We start from the raw sequence: 19559 nt of genomic DNA, 5'->3' as shown, positions 1-19559 counted from the left end.
GAACAACAGTTGCCTCAAGATGCTTTATGTTGTAAAGACCCTACAATAACAGAGAGAAAACCTCAACAATCAGGCGATTCCCTATGAGCAAGCACTTGGTTACAGTCAGAAAGAAAAACTCCCTCTTAAAACTATGAGCAGAATATATCAGCTTTGAAAAATGTGAATAACATGATTAGGATTTCTTACATTTTGGTCTCTTTCTCATTGACTCTTATGGATTAATGGATTTATTTAAGCCACAAACAATTCCAGTTATTCTCTCACTGCCACCATGGTTGACCCATTAGTAAACTTTAAGTGTAAAAATTAGCACATCTTAAGCACTACTTTGAAGATAATATAGTTCCTTCACTTCAAAGTGCAGGCTGAGAAGCCTGGAAATTGTGTCTCACTTAAGTGCATCTTGTATTGGCCTGAAATATCTGTTTCCTGTTTCTCTTACACTATCTCCCATCAACTCTTGTCTCGCCTCGGTGTCTCTTGAATCCCAGCCAAGTTTCCTGCCTTCCTTTACTATCAAGCACCATCCAATCCTGCCTCGTCTTACTATCTATATGGTTCCCTTTTTCTGCTCTCTATCTGTTTTAATTCCCACTTTGATATGAACTATGGAAACAGAGAGAGAAAGTAGTTACTGCATCCATCTACCTTGTCAGGTGAATCTTCTGTCGAAGCCATCTCAGCATCACAGTTGGCCATCTCTTCCTCATCACTCACTTCATCTGTACAGGTTTCATCGACATATTCTTCTAGGCCACCAATCTTCTTGGCTTTTAGCAAAATCTTGCCCTTCAGTTCCTGTAATGAAGACATATGGGAGCATGTCCACTTATCCACTGTCTTTTTCTTTAAATTTAAGTGTTTAAATGATTATCTTATTTTAACATAGTTACACAGCCATATCCATAGATGCCACTTGGATCTGCCGTTAGAATGTGGGTACAATAAAAAGGACAAAGTGACTGAAGACTAAATTTCAGTTTTTTTCATACACACACTTCTAATAAAGGTGTTCCATATTCTTGTACTTTATTGTAAATGCATCAATGTGCCCCCTTTTAAGTGGCTAAAACCTCAGTGGGATTTTTCACAGCCATTACTTTAAGTTAGCATTGATTGTCCTGAGTGCTTTAATGGAGAAGAGTTATACGAGTACTTTCAGTCTGTGTGTGAGATGGATAATAAGACACAGGCTGACCATTAATCTTTAAAAAGTTACTGAATTTTTAATAGTCATCAGGTTTTTCCTCCGGTTAAATCATCAGGGTGTTGTCCAAAAACATTTCATACCTCTTGGCTAAGTGTAGCATAACTGCTAAACGAGTTAAGGTTTATATAAAAAAAAAAATAAAAAAAAAAATAAAAAAAAAAATCACCAAAACTGAAAAATTTCCTTTAAAAAATGCAAAATGCTAGCTTAATATAAAAGTCACCGCTGAAAGAAAAGAAGCAATGCTTGTGGTTTTAAACCTGTGATTTCAGCTATGGAGTGATTCTCATATAGCACTTTTCTACTCTCCCGGAGTACTCAAAGCACTGTATACAACATGCCTCATTCACCCAATCCCTTCAAAATTCAAGTGCAATCTGAAATGATGGCAATATTTATGTTCCTATTTTCCTATTTTAGTTAGAAGATCCAAATGCCATGTTGCAATACTATACTGTTATGGTAGCCAACGTTTCAAATGCAGATTTGACAGGTTTGTGAGTGTACACTTTATCCAAAACCTAGTGAGAGTTTACTCATGTTTACCACTGGGTGGCTGAAGCTCAGGAGGTAGAGCAGGTCACCTACTGATTGGAAGTTTGGTTGTTCGATCTCTGGCTCCTCCAGTCTGCATGTCTGTGTATGAATGTAGTTAGGAAGCACTCAGTTTAGAGAAAGTGTGTGATTGGGTGAATGTGGCATGTTGTATAGAGCACTTTGAGTGACCCGGGAGAGAAGAAAAGTGCTATAAAAGAGTCAGTCCATTCACTGTCTGAACAGAGTTTCATCATGTTACTTTTGCACTATTATGTTCTGGCACATGTTGTTATTACGTGGCTTGATTAAGGTACACATTAGGCTGATATCTGGGGCCAGAGGTGAAACTGTTCTGGGCCAGCACACCAGTGTGTCTGCAACTGGCCTTGTGCTGGTCCGTGTGTGGGCCACCTCTGGCAACCCAGATCTGGGCCGTCATTCTTTGCGGTATGCGGGCCATATGTAAGCACATTGTGTGGGCAGATCCAGGCCATACCAATTTTGCTATGTGGGTACTTGTACTACAATCAGCTGATTTTAGTTCATGTGCCAGAGGAGGAAAATGCTAGAGCAGTCCGCAGCATAGACATGGACATTTATTTTTGTTCCACAAAATGATCACAATCTCTTTAATATGCTGCTTAGTGAATAGCGATGATGACTCTCAAAGAAGAGCCAATGAGAATCAAAAAGTGATTTCGATATAATGTAATGATAATGGAATTGGAATCACTAAATTCTTATGAATTTCCATCCCTAGTAGCACTGCTGCTCCGAGAGTATTTGGACTATTGACAGCTTTTATAAAGGCTGCCATGCCAGTACTTTCCACATTACTTCACAGCCTACTCTCCTCAGAAAAACAGATTATTCAACCACAGCCTGAATGTTAAAAGAGCACTGGCTGGGAGGTGGAAATGATGATAGCAGAACAGACAATCGAGAAAGGAGCGGAAATGACAAAGGCAAGAACAAGACAGAAGTATCTTTCAACATGGAACAAGAAGTAACTAAAAGACATAGATCAGGGAATGTAGATGGTGAAGGGAAACAGCAAAATGAGCATAACAAAAGAAACAAATATTACAACGACCATGACAGGATCCTTAAAATGTTTGAGTTCTTTATACTGAGTACGATTTCTGAGTAATTTCCAGGATGGAAATTTATGGGTTTTTTTTAGAGGTTTATGGGGGGGGTTGATCCACCTTTTTTCAGACAGAAGAACTGAGAGCTGAGGGCACTGAGGCCCAGTGTAAGACACATATGCATTATTTTTTTAACTGTGAATCATGCAAAACTATTCTGATAGACTGCAAAGATAAAAACATGAAGCAGGAACAGAATTATTGTAAATACTTGTGACCATGTGATCTAGGAAGCAGATAAGTATTTGACATTTTATAAATGCAAGATTACCAGTTCAGTTCTAGGTCCAGGATTTTGGAGCCTCGAGCTTTGAATTCGATATCTATTGCTTCTGAAACAAATCCTGCATTCCTGGACTTGTTCATTCTGTCAATCTGGCCTCAAATCTTTATCTTTCCTTTCTCAGAGGTCACTATGTTAGAGTTTAACTATCCTCTTACGTGTCTGGTAAATGACTGAACCCTTGAGTTTAATATGACTATTAAATGATAAACATTCTCATGGTTTAACTGACAGATTCTGACCTGTGGAGATGGGAGCTGCTGAGGGACCTGTCCATCCAGCAGGGTGGTCTGCAGCATGTCCCCCAGGATCTGTCTCAGGTACTGGGCCATGACCGTCTGCTGTTCCACACTGCAGTGATTCTCAATCGACAGGATGACAGGGAACTCGGACGCCTACCAAATATATAAGATGCAATATAGTTACAATGAACAAGAGACTGTTTTGCCAAGTGGCAAATGTCTTTGCACTGTTGAGCATAAGTTTCCACATTCCTCCAAAACAGATTCCTCATCACATCTTCCTATGAAGCTCTGTAGGAAAGTTTGAGCAGGATCAAGCAGAGACACATTAGAAATTCCTGGTTGTTTTCCATGTGGGTCACTCAGTAGGAGAACATTGGATTCCAGCGGCAGGGAAAGTTACTAACTGAATGTGAGCTTTACACTTTTCTGGGCACACAAACACAGTCCTGTAAATTATATCTGCAGAGATAAACACATTGTTTCTATTACTGCCAGCAGAGACTGTTTTGAATTTATCTAATTGTTTTTGTGTTGGACTGAGGTTCGCACAGCCCAGTCAAATACATTAGGGGTTAGTGGAATTTAATTAGTGTTCATTAATGGCTTCATTAGAAGGAAAGACTCCCAAATGTGCTGGACAATAAGAAAAGCACAGTAACCTGATCTCTTAGTTTCACTGGAAATTGTGCAAAGAGGGGCTTGTGTACAGCATAGTAACAGTAAGTGGGAAATTGCTTATTGATCAGTGGGCTGCAAAGCTAAAAAAAACAGTAGAGATAAAACAAAAAAAAAAAACAAAAAACAGGTACAGTTAGGTGAAGCAGTGCTTCATAAGCTGCTCACCCTGAAGGCGTATTCTTTAAGCGTTGAAATGACGTCCTTAAAGAGGATTTTTGAAGTCAAAGTGTGACCATGATACACAACAGGATCCCCATCATAGCCGTCCCAGCAGTCCACTTCTACACAACGACAGCCTCTCTTCAGAGCCCTGCACACACACACAGTTCTTTTAACTCTTAACCTGTCATCACCACACAGCCAACAGGGCTGCAATGAGTCAGGTTCAACACGTTCCCACATTAAAAGGTTACAATAAACAAAAATAAAAAAGGTTCACAGCCTAATACAGAAAAACTGTTTTAGTCTATTTAGCTAATTTACCACTTTGTGACAAGTGTATGAAGTTGTGTGTGTCTGGGTTGCCCTCACTGAATGTAGGCCTCCAAACTGCTCTGTCCCCGTAGCTGGTCCTCCAGTAAGTAGGTGTTGTGTGAAGAGGAGATGAAGTAGTGGCTGAGCGGCTGACTCATGTCCTGGTAAAGGTCCTGATGCTCGGGTTTGAATATGGAGCCCTCCTGGGAGCACAGGTACATCTGGAAGCCATCTAAGGACATGGCGCCTTGCTTCTTGGCTGCACAGAGATAAAGACAGGGAAACTTTTCTTCAGAATCAAGCAAGAATAAATCTTGTTTGAAGCATCTTTGTGGTTTGCACTCAGCGTGACGTTAAACCCATCTGCAAACAGCAGAGTGTCGACATTAGCTTCCTTTTTATATCAATTTTCTTATGATTTCATATTATTTTCTTCCTTTTAAAAATTATTTTCTTATCTTAGTATCCCATCGACCCCGACTGCCACCCCTTCCCAAGCCTGGTTCTGCTGGAGGTTTCTTCGAGTTAAATGGGAGTTTTTCCTTCCCACTGTCACCAAGTGCTTGCTCATGGGAGGTTGTTTGATTGTTGGAGTTTTCTCTGTATTACTGTGAGTCTTTATCTTACAATATAAAGCACCTTAATAATAATAATAATAATGCAGTAACCTATATCTCCTTGAACTGGGTCAATACCACATTAGCTTTCTCTGGTTTTATTTACAATAAATACACTAAAACAGCTTGTGTGTGTTCCTGTTACTATAGAAAACAGGTGTGGCTGTATTTCATAGCATTTGTGCAGTCTGCGCTTCCTCGGGTGCAGGTCTCTAGATGAGGGTGCAGTGTGTTACCTTGTTACCTGTCTCAGACGGCTCGTAGCGTTCGATGAGCTCCTGGGCGTGCTGAGCGCTCTGCTCTCCCTCGTGCTGCTCCACACTCAGGAAGCTCTGCAGCTCCTCCAACATCAGCTTCTCTCCATCTTCAGAGTAGTCCTGGAACACCTTCCACACTTCATCCCTCTGCGTCAGCATCTTATAGAAAAAGACAAACTGCTCGATTTCCAAAGAGCCGCTCTCTGACTTATCAGCCATCTGAGGAGAAAAAAGAAAAAGTCTCTTACTTGTTGTATATTTAGAGTTTATTTTCTTCTAATAGTCATATTTTTTGTATAATGTTTTGTAATTTTGTAAGTTTAGCAAACTGAGCTGAGCTGTACCTATGATTAGGGGTGCAACGATACACAAAATTCACGGTTCGGTTCGGTTCGATACTTTGGTGTCACGATTCGATATTTTTTCGATACAAAAAAAATGTTCATGCCTTTTTAATTTGTCATTTATTAAAATTATAAATATATATTTTAACTCAAAAGTACAGTTTTTAAATTTAATGTTGCTGAAACAAAAGTAATTAAAAAAATAAATATATCTCAGGGCTCTCAAAATTTCAAAATCCCTGGTAGCCCTTCAGGCAGGGACTCTTCAGTTTTTGGTCGCCCAAAATAAATGTAAGTAGCCCGAATAAAAAAGAGAGCAATTTTTTGATTGATGTTTTGTTTCCTGTTTTGTTTCCTTTACAATATTATACATTAAAGTATAAAATTGTAAAGGAAACAAAACATTAATCAAAAAAATTGTTGAAAAACAAATTACAACATTGTATAAAAATTACAATCATCAACTCAAATACTTGGTTCTAATTGAACAGAGATTTCTGTAAGAACTGTGTAGGACATGAATCAGTCTGTGTCAGATCCTGACTTTGAAATTTCCACTGAAGTCACGGGTAAGAGACAAGTGGAACCAAGATCGAGGGCATTTGCTTTTTGAAGTTTGCAAAGACTGCTAAATTGTGCCAGTGGTAGTTCACTCTTTGCAACATAGTAGCTGTTCTAAACAGATTTTTCAGGTTTATTTTTAGTATGTTATTTGCAATTGGTGTTTGTTCTGGGAAAGATATTGCAGACTGAGCAATAATGCGTTTCTTGCATTTCTCATGGGTTCTAATGGGGGCCTTTCTTAAAATGACTGGTCCCAGTAACAAAGGCGCTTGTCGACTCAGAAATCGAGAGAAAACCAACAACACACCCGGTGGAACATTATGTTATTTACACGGGTGCACATAAGTGGTCCGCATGTGCGCATTCGCTGTCAACATAAAAGACGCGCACCAGATAAGAAGTTGCAACGCGCGTTTGCGTCCAAAAGCAGTTTTTGTCCGCTAGCGTGGGATTTTCACGGCACATTCCGCACCACATCTCTGTGCGTTCATCATTTGTTTGAAGCCAGCTCACCTCCTGCAACCACTTTTCCGAGAATATGCGCTTCTTTTGTGGTTCGGACTCCTTCTGACATTTGTTTGGAGGTGGAGGAACACCAAAGTAATTGCTTAAAGGAGCTTCTTCGACATCTTTAAGAGTTTTAAACAAATGTCTGTCCTCCTCCAGAAAATCTTATGTACGCAAACACGCGTTGCAACTTCATATCTTGTGCTTGTTTTTTTTTTGGTGTTTTTTTTTTGACAGCGAATGCGCACCTGCGGACCACTTATGTGCAGCCCTGGTTATTTAGCTCGTCATATTGCAGCCACAGAAATTCTTTTGTCCATGAAACCATAAAGCTGCACTTTCTTTTTGCCTTATAGTCTGATTTGTCATAACTTTTCCGTTTTGTGGTAAGCTTTTCTTTGGCTGTCACTTCTTCACCCTGCTGTCTTATTTGGCTCAGCAGAACTAAAATATATATCCTGCTGCTTTTTTACACACACACACACACACACACACACACACACACACACACACACACACACACACACACACACACACACACATAACGGTCAGCAATTCTCTGCGCGATCAACCTCTCACATGTTTAAGCTTGCTGCGGGAGATTTCACTTGTCATGTTTGCATAGTAAGCTAACGATTGATAAGACGATGTCAGAGGAATTGGTGCGCAAATTATCATCACTCACCAATCAGTGCTGTCGCTCTCTATACACAGTTCGCTTGATTGCAAAGTGAAAGCAAAAAACAAGCGCAAATTCAAACGCGATTTCAATATGTCACATATTGACAGTGGCTCACCGATGCCAATGACATAATTACCCAGCTACATTTCCGAAAGAATGCAAAAGCATTGACATATATTTTTCCTTCCTATGATAGATTTTGGTAGCCCGACTGGAAAAATCGCTAGGGCTAGCGATTTTGCAAGCCCTGTATCTGATTGAGGAATCACTCATCTTTGGAAAAGAGAGTTTATTACAGAGAAATGGCTCTTTCCAAAATAAAAGCTATACTATACGCTTCTTCTGGGCTATATTCTCAGCAGCATATTGTAGCGGGTCAGGGCTGTTCGGGGTTCTGTTTGTACAGTTATGTTTTGTTTATGTTGCCATAGTGACGGGTGACGCCCTCTCGCTGCGACGGTGTGTCCTTCCGGGGTCAGAGGGCGCCCTGTGTGTTGTTGTTGCTGTGCGGTTGCTGCGCTGAGCAGTTAGCTAGCGGCAGTGTTCTTCTGCAGATGTCAATAAACGGCTGTGCTCCCTGGCTAGCTCACGGGAAGCAAGACCAAACGACACCTCCGTCTTCTCGTTGTCTGAGCTCGCCACACTGGTGTCAGAAGTGGGATGATGGTGGCACCCCATGTTCTGACCCGAGTGACTTTTCCCCCGCCGGTCGTGACCGGCCGGTGCGCCAAAAGAATGCACCTGGACATTTGCAGGACTTTGTGTGGGGCAATGGGGTCGTCGGGGACGACTGACCCCTTAGGTGGGGGGCTATGTAGCGGGTCAGGGCTGTTCGGGGTTCTGTTTGTACAGTTATGTTTTGTTTATGTTGCCATAGTGACGGGTGACGCCCTCTCGCTGCGACGGTGTGTCCTTCCGGGGTCAGAGGGCGCCCTGTGTGTTGTTGTTGTTGTTGTTGCTGTTGCTGTGCGGTTGCCGCGCTGAGCACTTAGCTAGCGGCAGTGTTCTTCTGCAGATGTCAATAAACGGCTGTGCTCCCTGGCTAGCTCACGGGAAGCAAGACCAAACGACACCTCCGTCTCCTCCTTGTCTGAGCTCGCCACACTGGTGTCAGAAGTGGGATGATGGTGGCACCCCATGTTCTGTTCCGAGTGACTTTTCCCCCGCCGGTCGTGACCGGCCGGTGCGCCAAAAGAATGCACCTGGACATTTGCAGGACTTTGTGTGGGGCAATGGGGTCGTCGGGGACGACTGACCCCTTAGGTGGGGGGCTATGTAGCGGGTCAGGGCTGTTCGGGGTTCTGTTTGTACAGTTATGTTTTGTTTATGTTGCCATAGTGACCGGTGACGCCCTCTCGCTGCGCCGGTGTGTCCTTCCTGGGTCAGAGGGCGCTCTGTGTGTTGTTGTTGCTGTGCGGTTGCTGCGCTGAGCAGTTAGCTAGCGGCAGTGTTCCTCTGCAGATGTCAATAAACGGCTGTGCTCCCTGGCTAGCTCACGGGAAGCAAGACCAAACGACACCTCCGTCTTCTCGTTGTCTGAGCTCGCCACACTGGTGTCAGAAGTGGGATGATGGTGGCACCCCATGTTCTGACCCGAGTGACTTTTCCCCCGCCGGTCGTGACCGGCCGGTGCGCCAAAAGAATGCACCTGAACATTTGCAGGACTTTGTGTGGGGCAATGGGGTCGTCGGGGACGACTGACCCCTTAGGTGGGGGGCTATGTAGCGGGTCAGGGCTGTTCGGGGTTCTGTTTGTACAGTTATGTTTTGTTTATGTTGCCATAGTGACGGGTGACGCCCTCTCGCTGCGACGGTGTGTCCTTCCGGGGTCAGAGGGCGCCCTGTGTGTTGTTGTTGTTGTTGTTGCTGTGCGGTTGCCGCGCTGAGCACTTAGCTAGCGGCAGTGTTCTTCTGCAGATGTCAATAAACGGCTGTGCTCCCTGGCTAGCTCACGGGAAGCAAGACCAAACGACACCTCCGTCTTCTCGTTGTCTGAGCTCGCCACATTGGTGTCAGAAGTGGGATGATGGTGGCACCCCATGTTCTGACCCGAGTGACTTTTCCCCCGCCGGTCGTGACCGGCCGGTGTGCCAAAAGAAGGCACCTGGACATTTGCAAAGTGAAAGCAAAAAACAAGCGCAAATTCAAACGCGATTTCAATATGTCACATATTGACAGTGGCTCACCGATGCCAATGACATAATTACCCAGCTACATTTCCGAAATAATGCAAAAGCATTGACATATATTTTTCCTTCCTATGATTGTCCGACGGGCAGGGCAGAGATAGATTTTGGTAGCCCGACTGGAAAAATCGCTAGCCCCGGGACGTCGGGCTAGCGATTTTGCGAGCCCTGTGTTACAGGCATGGCCCTTTAAGGATGAAGCCTGATGGGAAATGTATTCCGGATGTGTGTAGCGGGACTGCCTGGTGTGTGTGTGTGTGTGAAGAGAGAGAGCGGAGAAGGGGAAAAAGTAACGGTTAGCTACAGAAGAGACAAAAAGAAAATAAATAAAAGGAATATAATAACTCCCTCGACAGCCAGAGTTGTGTCGGCGATGCTCGCTGTGAGTAAACTGTTTCAGCCCACTGTATGCGGTGTTCGTGCCTTAGAGAAGAAATAAAGTTCGGTGAAGCAGTTTCCTACGCCTCCTTCGATCTTTTTGCTAGCGAAGTTGACCTGTATAGTAAGCTGTTGCCGGCTACAAGTCAGTTACGGAACCTTCAAGTAACTGCCAGAGGTTTCCTTACTGCGGTTCGGGGCCGCGGATCTGGCGCGGTAACACCTCTATCTGATTGAGGAATCACTCATCTTTGGAAAAGAGAGTTTATTACAGAGAAATGGCTCTTTCCAAAATAAAAGCTATACTATAGGCTTCTTCTGGGCTATATTCTCAGCAGCATATTGTAGCGGGTCAGGGCTGTTCGGGGTTCTGTTTGTAGTTATGTTTTGTTTATGTTGCCATAGTGACGGGTGACGCCCTCTCGCTGCGACGGTGTGTCCTTCCGGGGTCAGAGGGCGCCCTGTGTGGTGTTGTTGTTGTTGCTGTGCGGTTGCCGCGCTGAGCACTTAGCTAGCGGCAGTGTTCTTCTGCAGATGTCGATAAACGGCTGTGCTCCCTGGCTAGCTCACGGGAAGCAAGACCAAACGATACCTCCGTCTCCTCCTTGTCTGAGCTAGCCACAATATTAAACATATCAGGTCCCCATAAGGAGAATCATGTGCTAACGGCTATCTAAATGACTCGGGTAAAGTTTGTAGCATGCATGCTTGTTGTTTTTGTCTGCTTCCACTTGTCTTTGCACTAGGATGATGTCGGCGTAAATGTGCAGTCATATTCGTTGTGTTCCCACCAGTGCTGTCAGCGTTAATCTCGTTGAAATGACGTTAACGCCACAACAAGGCAAATCTCCGTTAACGAGCTACCCCTGCATGGGGCTAGACAGCCAACACGTTAACGAGCTAACTGCGCTAACACACTAGTTCCCACCCATGTAATTAAGCATTGCGTGGCACATCCAACATACTGTTTTACTTTAGTCCATGACGCGCTTACCTTCAGGGTCATACCTCACATGAAAACCAAAATAATTCCAAACGCCAGATCTGAATGAGGGTGGGGGAGGTTCAATTTGCCATGTTGCAAGGAGAGCTTAACTTCTGTCTCGCTAGCTTGCCCTGCGCTCTTCCTTCTGACGATGCTGTCTGTGTTGAGCGCTCAGTGAATCTGCGTTCGACTACTCCGCCTAGGCTGCACTGTCGACCCTAGGCGGAGTAGTCAAACGCAGATTCACTGAACGCTCAACACAGACAGCATAGTCAGAAGGAAAGTTGATAAAATAAATTACAAATTTTGTATTGTTCGATACATATGCGTACCGAACCGAAAGCACTGTATCGAACGGTTCAAATCCCTTCCTTGACCCAAACACTGCAGCAGCTAATAATAAATTCACCATCAACATCTCAGGTCTAAAAATGCTGGAGAATGCTGCTGTTATTGTGTATATATTTATTTATATTTAGATTTCTTCATACATTCTTATATAGTTCTATATTGTGTATTGTGTATTTTGTTGTACAGTTATTTTATTTTCAACTTTAATTTATATATTTTATCTTATTCTTTCCCAGTTAAATTTACCCTTCATTCTAATTTGTGTTGTACAGTTATTTCATTTTTAACCTTAATTTATATTTTATTCCTTCCTAGTTAAATTTACCCTTTTAAATTTTTCATATTTATTTCCTATCTTATTCATAGCCTTATTCATAGCCTTTTCCTTTTTTGTTTTCTTTGGGTCACGAGCAGTTGTCCAAGCATTTCACTACATATCGTACTGTGTATGACTGTGTACGTGACAAATAAAATTTGAATTTGAATTTGAAAAGCTCTGAGTCCTTCACGAGACTTTTAAGGGAGCTGAAGTCAGAGCTCGGGGCTAATCGCTGATTCCTTTCTCTTACCGTGAAGAGATGAAGAGCATGGTCCTCATTCATCTCTACATTCATCATCTTCAGCAGCTTCTTCACTTCTTTGAAGTTCATCTTCCCGTCTTTGTTTTTGTCAGCTTTATGAAACCAGTCCCAGACCCACCTGAGGACATGCTGAGGAAAACCCAGATCTAACATATAGCTGAGTAAATGTTTTTAAACTTCAAAAATGTCCTGCTAACTGCAGAGGGAAAGAAAAAAAGGTTAAAAGCAGACTACTTGGAGCTTTGTTTAGACGCCTGCTAGTGTGTCTGATATCAGCCAACACCAGAATAAACACCACAGTTAAAGGATACTGGTCCAGCCTCTCCTTCTCGTCCATTGTTTGAGCTTTGTGAATCAGCATGCGCACACCCTGGATCCAGGCCTGGGCCTCATCTGGGGACTCGGCCACGAGGTCCAGATTTCCCTGGCGGCCGTGAAACACCAAGGTGAAGCAGAGTTCAGCAGGGAACTCCTCTGCAATGCTTAGCAGGACCTCAGACTGATGTCCTTCACGCACCGCTTCCAAGTCAGTCACCGAAACTGTAACATGATCATCACATGGAGGAAGCTCAGTGTTTTGAGGTTTACACTGATGCATTTCATATGTTTGAGGTGTGTTTTGGGATCTTGAGCTACGATGAGCTGAGTTCCTGTCATTCTGTTTCTAAAGCAGACGGATGTTCACCACACTGACAATTCTTGGGACTTTGCTTCTTTTTTTTTTATAACAAATATTCTCACTTTTAGTTGAGCCCAAGCACTTCGACCCAGCTTGTGAAACATTGCTGGAAACCCCTCATGTTTTAGCAAGAACACTATAGCAAGAAAACCTACAAACTAATGTTTATATGTTGTCAAATATACTTCTTAAAACAAAAGAATGCTGGAATGGTTAAACTTGGATTGGGGAGGTCAGATGGTGTATCTACTGTATCATCCATCAGGGGGAAACAGCTCTTTAATTTAGATGTGGGGCTTATTCTTAGTTTGTTTTTTATAAGTAATTACCCAACCTGGTTTAGATATGATGCTGCAAAATGTCATGTGGACAAAATGCAGCCTAAAGGTCATCAGGTGGTTTGACATAGTTTACAGCAGTCAGACTGTGGGGTGTGGATGACCACTCAGGAAATGCTGAGTTTAGCAAGAATAATCTGAACGAATAAGTTATGAAGTTTTCTTTTTCTAATTGCAAAATTGGGACATGCAAAAAAGGTTTTGAGCACAGTTGTATTCTTATGAGTTTTGGCCCAGATGTGGTCCAAATGTCATGAGGTGGGCTTGATATAGATTATAGCAAGCTTCTGTAGGGCAGATGTGGCCCTTAGTACCACTGCGCACCCGTCATTTGGCCAATATGCGATGGGCCGGTGGCTGAATTGTGCTGGCCAGACAGCATTGTCACTATAGGCCAAACGAAGCCATAAGAAATACCACCATGGCTGTTAATCAATTCTTATGTAGTAAAACTCAGGCCTGCTTAGAGCCTGCTTGGCTCTGTCGGTAATCAGTTTATAAAGGACTCCACGTCTCTTTGGGAAATGTGCCTATTTGCTTTGTTGCTGACAGTTAGATGAGAACAGTAACACCATGCTCATGTATGCAATGTCCATATTTCCAGACTCAGACTCAACCTGCTAAGTCTGTGAAGATTAGGACTGCTTTAAATGGCAAACAGACTGATTCTTATATGGCACCCAAAGCTATACAATATATATAATATACCTCATTCACCCATTTGCACAAGCTTCGATTAGTAGATGGACCTGCTCTACCTCCTCACAAACTTTCATTTGCATTGCCGTGGGTCTGTGGTTTTGCCTGGGGAGTTACATAATTTACACCCTTGTGTTGTTAACCACAGAGTTGTCAGGTGAACCCAAAAGCTTAAAAACAGAAGCTCTAGCAGCTCTTTCTAACTCAGAATGAGTCTTTGTGTTGGGACTTTGCATACTGGCATGATTAGCATTAAAAAAACTTCCTCTATCCAGAAAAACCCCTACTTACCAGGTGACATTAGTTTAAGTGACTAGGCCTCAGGGTGTGGAATGAGAATAGGCCTGAATGTGTACATAAAAATCTAAATGTGGTTATCTTAGCTTAGCATAAAGACTAGCAACAGGGGCAACAGCTATCCTGGATCTGTCCGCAAGAAACAGCCTAAAAACATCCATCCTAACAACAACTTTTCTTCTCGAGACGAAATGATAAAATAAATTAAATTGCAGTGAAGGAGCATGCAAAGAAAAAAAGGGGGGTTATGTGACCCTGAAAGGGCCAGTGGGGTAGATATGGTTTGTGTCATAATGCTGCAGAAGATATAATCTTGACAGCCCTCTCCAGTACCGTCTCCCTCTCAGTACAAAGCTTCTCCCATCAGATGAGCACGGTCATGAGCATAAGCTTTATGTGCAATAAATTACATATGCTTTAAAGCCTCTTATGAGTTTTTTATTTGTTTGTTTGTTTTTCTTTTTGGTTCATTAACCCCACAACATAAAATACAGAAAGCGGCTTGTCTGATGATATATTTACCAAATGAATAATAAATGAATAAGGAGCTAACTTGTTATTACACACAGGTGTGCTTCTGCACTTACAGGTGGAGTGGCCTCTCCCCGCCCATCTGGACTTGTACCAGATCGTCAAGCCGTCCTCCAAAAGGCGAAAATAACGATTCTTCTTCCAGGAGCGGGACTTGACTTTCCTCAGAGTCGACCCAGCCATCATCACCTGAATGTATGGATCATCTTGGATACCTGCACAAAGATCACAAACCTCTCACACACTGCACTATCAGAGCCGGGGTGAATTTAGCAGTCAGCTTAAAGGTCAGAGCTTCTGCGTCGCAGAGTGAGCGAATAGAATTTTACTCACGTGAACCTTCAGGATCCATCTCTACGCTCGACACATGCCAGTGGAAATGTGTTTCTAAAAAGAACCAGATGTCAGTGAGCGCTTCCAAATATTTCCCCCTGAATCCAAACTAAACCGATTTTGCAAAAGTTCAATCAGCAAATAATCACAGTATAATATCCATCTTTGTTTGTTCAGAAGGTGTTCTCTGGGTCTGATTTTTATCATTACGCAAACTCACTTTGCTTCTTTCCTTTAGCTTACTCAGCACTTCCCTGCTGCAGTGCTGGATAATGACCAGGCATTGAGACAACCAGACGCAGTGATGTGCGTTGGATGGTGAGAAGAACCGGGCTTCTCTTGGCTGGTCTCTTTTTCACGCAGGATCACCGCAGTGAGCAACTCTGCGTGTTTGATTTGGCTGATTTTTATGCCCTTCCTGATTTAACCCCAAAGGGATTTATTTCTCCTCCCAAGATCAAACCATAAATCTTTTGCCTGTTAGGTGAATGTATAAACAATGAATCTTCAGAGCCACTGATGGTAGGAAAAATCTTTACTGTTACTTTAAACTGAAGAGTTTGTTCTGGGAGGTCTCCACTGACTCTCTGCAACTCTATCTCCAGCAAAAACAATGTGTAACGATACAGGAGATGGCAGTTTTGAAACTTCCCTATCTGATGGTCTAAAGAGGTTTAAACACACCAGATAATGAGATAATTGATGTATAGGAAAGAGAACTGCAATTTCAACAGTTTCTTGGAATTAAATTAATCTCTATTTTGCAAACATAGGTGCCTATATGTCTGCTAATATTTAAATTACATAATAAAAACTATAATGTAATCATAGTTTTTACAATAATATAATATATAGTAAAATCAAATGTACAGGTTGTTCCTCTGGCTTATAGTGCTGTTTGTCCATCTTGTGGGTGTAGGAGAGTGTGTGTGTGTGTGTGTGCGTGTGTGTGTGTGTGGTGTTTAAAAAGTGCAATTACTCTTTCTAGGAATCAGTTAGTCCAACAAACAAAATGCAAATCTTGTGCGAAGTTTCACTGAGGAAGTATTTTCTTTCCACTAAACCACAGTCACGAGAGGTATCACTGTCCAGGAGGGAGATCCTGTCCATTGATGATGAGAGGAGAGGCTCTTGCTTGTTATACAGTGACAGGACAGGACAGAAGAAAGAAAATAGTTCCCCAGTGAAACTATTCACAACAAGGAATTTTTGAATGTATTTTTTTTATTTGATGCTTTGAGCGCACTGAGGTGAGAAACATTTAGCAGACATTTTTGCAGCTAATAGATATAAAGCTGTGAAACTCACACCAAATAAACATGTAAGTGGAGAGAAAGCACTACACAGTACAGGAAAAACATGTACATTTGATTTTAGCGGGGGACTTTGACCTTTAGCAATGATCTGCTGCTTTCAGCGTCTCATTCTGAGCAGATAAACTGACACAGTGTGTCAGTTTATTGATGTGCAATGCAGACTGGATGCTGCGTGTCAATGAAAGCTGACATTCTCCTTCTATCTCTGCTGTTCACTGATAAATGTGCATCAAAACAAACCATCTCAAAGTTGCTATAGCTGCTCTCTCCCAAACCTCCCCTCCACTCGGGGCAAGTTTATCTAAGCTCTCACCACAGTATGCTTGAAGTGATGCGAGGAATGTATTTGCAGTTGCTTCTCAATCCAAGAGCATTAAAGCAAAGCTTATTTTCGAAAGCTATTGGCTCAATTAACTAATGTATGTTTCGTGCTTTCACTGCAGACATTTTCACGCTCCATCCGAGTCCTTCCACTTCCTCTGTGGAAAGGTTAACACACCCTTTTTCAAAATCCAAACTTTTAACCTGCGCTTAGCTCACGTTATGTTTTATTTTGAGGGCTGTGAGTCACACACAGTCACTTCATCAGGGAGTATACTGACCACATGCAGACACACAAGCACACAAGGACATGACTCAGGGGGATATGTTGAGAACAAACAGGCCAATCATGACAGCCAGCCGCTTCGGTCTTTATTCTCTGTGAATGCCTCTAATTTGTAGTTTTAATTTAAAAGTATTTAATGCATAATGCTGGATGTTCCCAGAAGCTTTGGGGATATTTACCCAGGACTCTGCACACATCTGCACACAACCCTGTAACAGATTTAAGTGAACAAGCACTGCCAGTGCTCTTTCCAGTCCAGTAAAACTATATCTAAATCTAAAGTGTAGCTGGGGGAGGGAGGATCGTGTACAGTAAATTAGAAGCAGACGCAGAAATAGGAAACATTACGAAGCATCACTTTGGCAAAGTCATGCAGCCAGCTGAGCTAAAGAAAACAAGCATGACTCATCCAAAAACGGATTTAAGTGATTTAGTATCTGAGTGAGACTTACCTAAAGAAGAAACCTCAGTAGGGTTGTGAAGTCAGACTTTCAGAGTCCAGCTGAGCTCAGCTCTCAACTCCTTTAAAGTCTGAGAGGGTCTGAAGGGAAAACTGGCCCAGCCTCTCCCCTCCCCTTTCTGCAGCCTTAACGCTAGGAAATCTGATTCCCTCGTCACTGCTCTGCTTCACTCCCACCTCCACCACCACTCCTTACCCTCCCCGTCCTCTCCACCGCCCTGCCCCTCCTGACCAGTCTTCCTTCCTTTCCTGCCACTCCCTCACCGTCTGCCGTCCACAGACCTCTCTTCTCAGAGTCACTCTCCTCAGTCCCTCTGTCCTTCTCTCGCACTGTGGATGCTCGGATAGCCTAACAGGTCTCTGTATCAGCACTGATAACTGGCAACACAATAGTGGGAACAAGGTCACACGTGGAAAGACGCCAAATCATAAAACAATGAGAAAAACATGCCGTGTGTTCTCTGTAGATATAATCGCAGAATGTGGATCTCTTTTCCTGATAAAACAATGACTCTGGCTAAGTCTGGTGATAATTACAATTACAAGAGACTGAGCAAAGACTGATAAAGTCCAATGCCATATATGTTGGCAGTATGCCACAATGCAGAGGCTTGATTTCCCGCTATAATACAGAGTATAACCCTCCACTGGACCCAAACGGCAACACATAAATAGAAAACACCACTTTCCCAGTTCCTGACCAGTGTTGGTCAAGTTACTTGGAAATAGCAATCAGTTACTAATTACTGATTACTTCTCCAAGAAAGTAATCCCATTACTTTACTGATTACTTATTTTCAAAAGTAATTAGTTACTTATTATTTAGTTGCTTTTTAAAAACGATGCACAACCTGAATACATTATAAAGCCATAGAACTTTCAGCCCAGTTCTATTTTTTCTGCATAATCCAACATATAATCAAATCAAATCAAATCACTTTTTATTGTCACATCACATGTGCAGGCACACTGGCACAGCACATGCGAGTGAAATTCTTGTGTGCGAGCCCCACAAGCAACAGAGATGTGCAAACACAACAACACAAACGAGCAAAATACAAGAATGGCCAACCTGAAACTAATAAATATATGTACAATATATAATAGTGTATGCATTCCTGGATGTGTATACTAAATATTTTCCTACGTGTGTGTGTGTGTGTGTGTGTGTGTGTAAAATTGAATCAAATGAAAAAGTCTATTTTTAAAACTTGTTATATTAGTTTTAATCTTTTAACTTTAGGCACATTGCAACAAGCAAAAATTAAATTATATGCAACATCCTCTGATCGGAAGAAATTTGTTTAACATTTAAACCTATTTTCTGCATGAAATTTCCCCTTGTGGGACTAATAAAGGTATATCGATTCAATTCAATTCCAGCATATAAAATTTAATATTTTTTGTGTGCAAGTAAAACACAGCAAAAAAAATAAATAAAACCAAAGATTTAACAGCACTAAGTCCTGTTGCTCTTAAATCTATTTTCACCTGTTTAGCAGGAGAGGGGCTGGTGGAGGTTTGCCCGGTGCCGCAGCGGTCATGTCAGTGGGGGGGATCCGGGGGTTTCTCTGTGAATTTCACGTTTCCATGGCAGAGTGCTTGGGGCTTGCTCAGATTTGAAGTTTAATTTTTTTGCTGTAGTGAGAAGTTTTCTTTTCACGCAGACTTTACAGTGAACGCTAAGATTTTTGTCACTTTTTATGGAATCAAACTCAAAGTAATGTCAGTACGTCCAAGCCTTAAACTCTGCATGGTCGAGTTTGTAGAGTGTGTAGATCAATCCATTGTTGATCTACACACGCCTGTTGCTACCACAGATATCTCACACATGTACGTCATCGTCATGAGACACTCTCACAAACAAAATCATGGTTTAGTAACGCAGTAGCGCAGCATGCTTATGAGAAAGTAACAGTAATCTAATTACTTTTTTGCAACAGTAATACCTTACGTTACTCGTTACTTGAAAAAGTAATCAGATTACAGTAATGCTTAACGTGCTACTTCTTATCTCTGTTCCTGACGCAGTCCAGCTGATGTACCCGTTGCACCCTGCTGCACACTTATAATGACTGCAGCTACTTTACCTCATGAACAGTAAACAGAGAAAATCACAGAGTGCATACTTAGGAACATCTCCCCGCGGGACCGGATATGCTCTGAAATGGAGACCAGGTGATGCAGGCTGTCCATCTCAGTCGTCGAGGTTAATGGAACCTGTGGGGGCAACGATCTGATAATGTACCGGTAAAAGGAAATGAAAGCTC

At 42.4% G+C, this 19559-nt stretch overlaps 1 protein-coding gene across 3 annotated transcripts in view; it reads right to left on the bottom strand.

Moving 5' to 3' along the window:
* The window catches only part of LOC147311988 (1-phosphatidylinositol 4,5-bisphosphate phosphodiesterase delta-4-like), a 28347-nt gene that overhangs the window by 5461 nt on the left and 3327 nt on the right, over positions 1 to 19559 (bottom strand). For 2 of the 3 annotated variants that reach the window (XM_086267203.1, XM_086267204.1), the window contains 10 exons: positions 19419 to 19509; positions 14907 to 14960; positions 14630 to 14788; positions 12341 to 12569; positions 12018 to 12147; positions 5440 to 5671; positions 4636 to 4837; positions 4270 to 4414; positions 3424 to 3576; positions 652 to 801 (listed from right to left, as the gene is read on the bottom strand). In XM_086267203.1, the coding sequence (XP_086123329.1) occupies positions 652 to 801; positions 3424 to 3576; positions 4270 to 4414; positions 4636 to 4837; positions 5440 to 5671; positions 12018 to 12147; positions 12341 to 12569; positions 14630 to 14788; positions 14907 to 14960; positions 19419 to 19485 (1521 nt within the window). In that variant the 5' untranslated portion in view covers positions 19486 to 19509. Of the gene's footprint in view, positions 1 to 651; positions 802 to 3423; positions 3577 to 4269; positions 4415 to 4635; positions 4838 to 5439; positions 5672 to 12017; positions 12148 to 12340; positions 12570 to 14629; positions 14789 to 14906; positions 14961 to 17281; positions 17468 to 19418; positions 19510 to 19559 lie in introns of those variants that run through there. The other variant, XM_086267206.1, reaches the window with a different exon arrangement.

This window comes from Aulonocara sp. 'chitande type north' Nkhata Bay, linkage group LG16 (genome assembly GCF_057382095.1).
Source record: "Aulonocara sp. 'chitande type north' Nkhata Bay isolate Kocher_YH1m ecotype deep benthic linkage group LG16, A_spYH_male_GT1.1, whole genome shotgun sequence".
NCBI lineage: Eukaryota > Metazoa > Chordata > Actinopteri > Cichliformes > Cichlidae > Aulonocara > Aulonocara sp. 'chitande type north' Nkhata Bay.
Note: the sequence above shows the minus strand (reverse complement) of the source record. Positions and strands in the feature narration are given on the sequence as shown.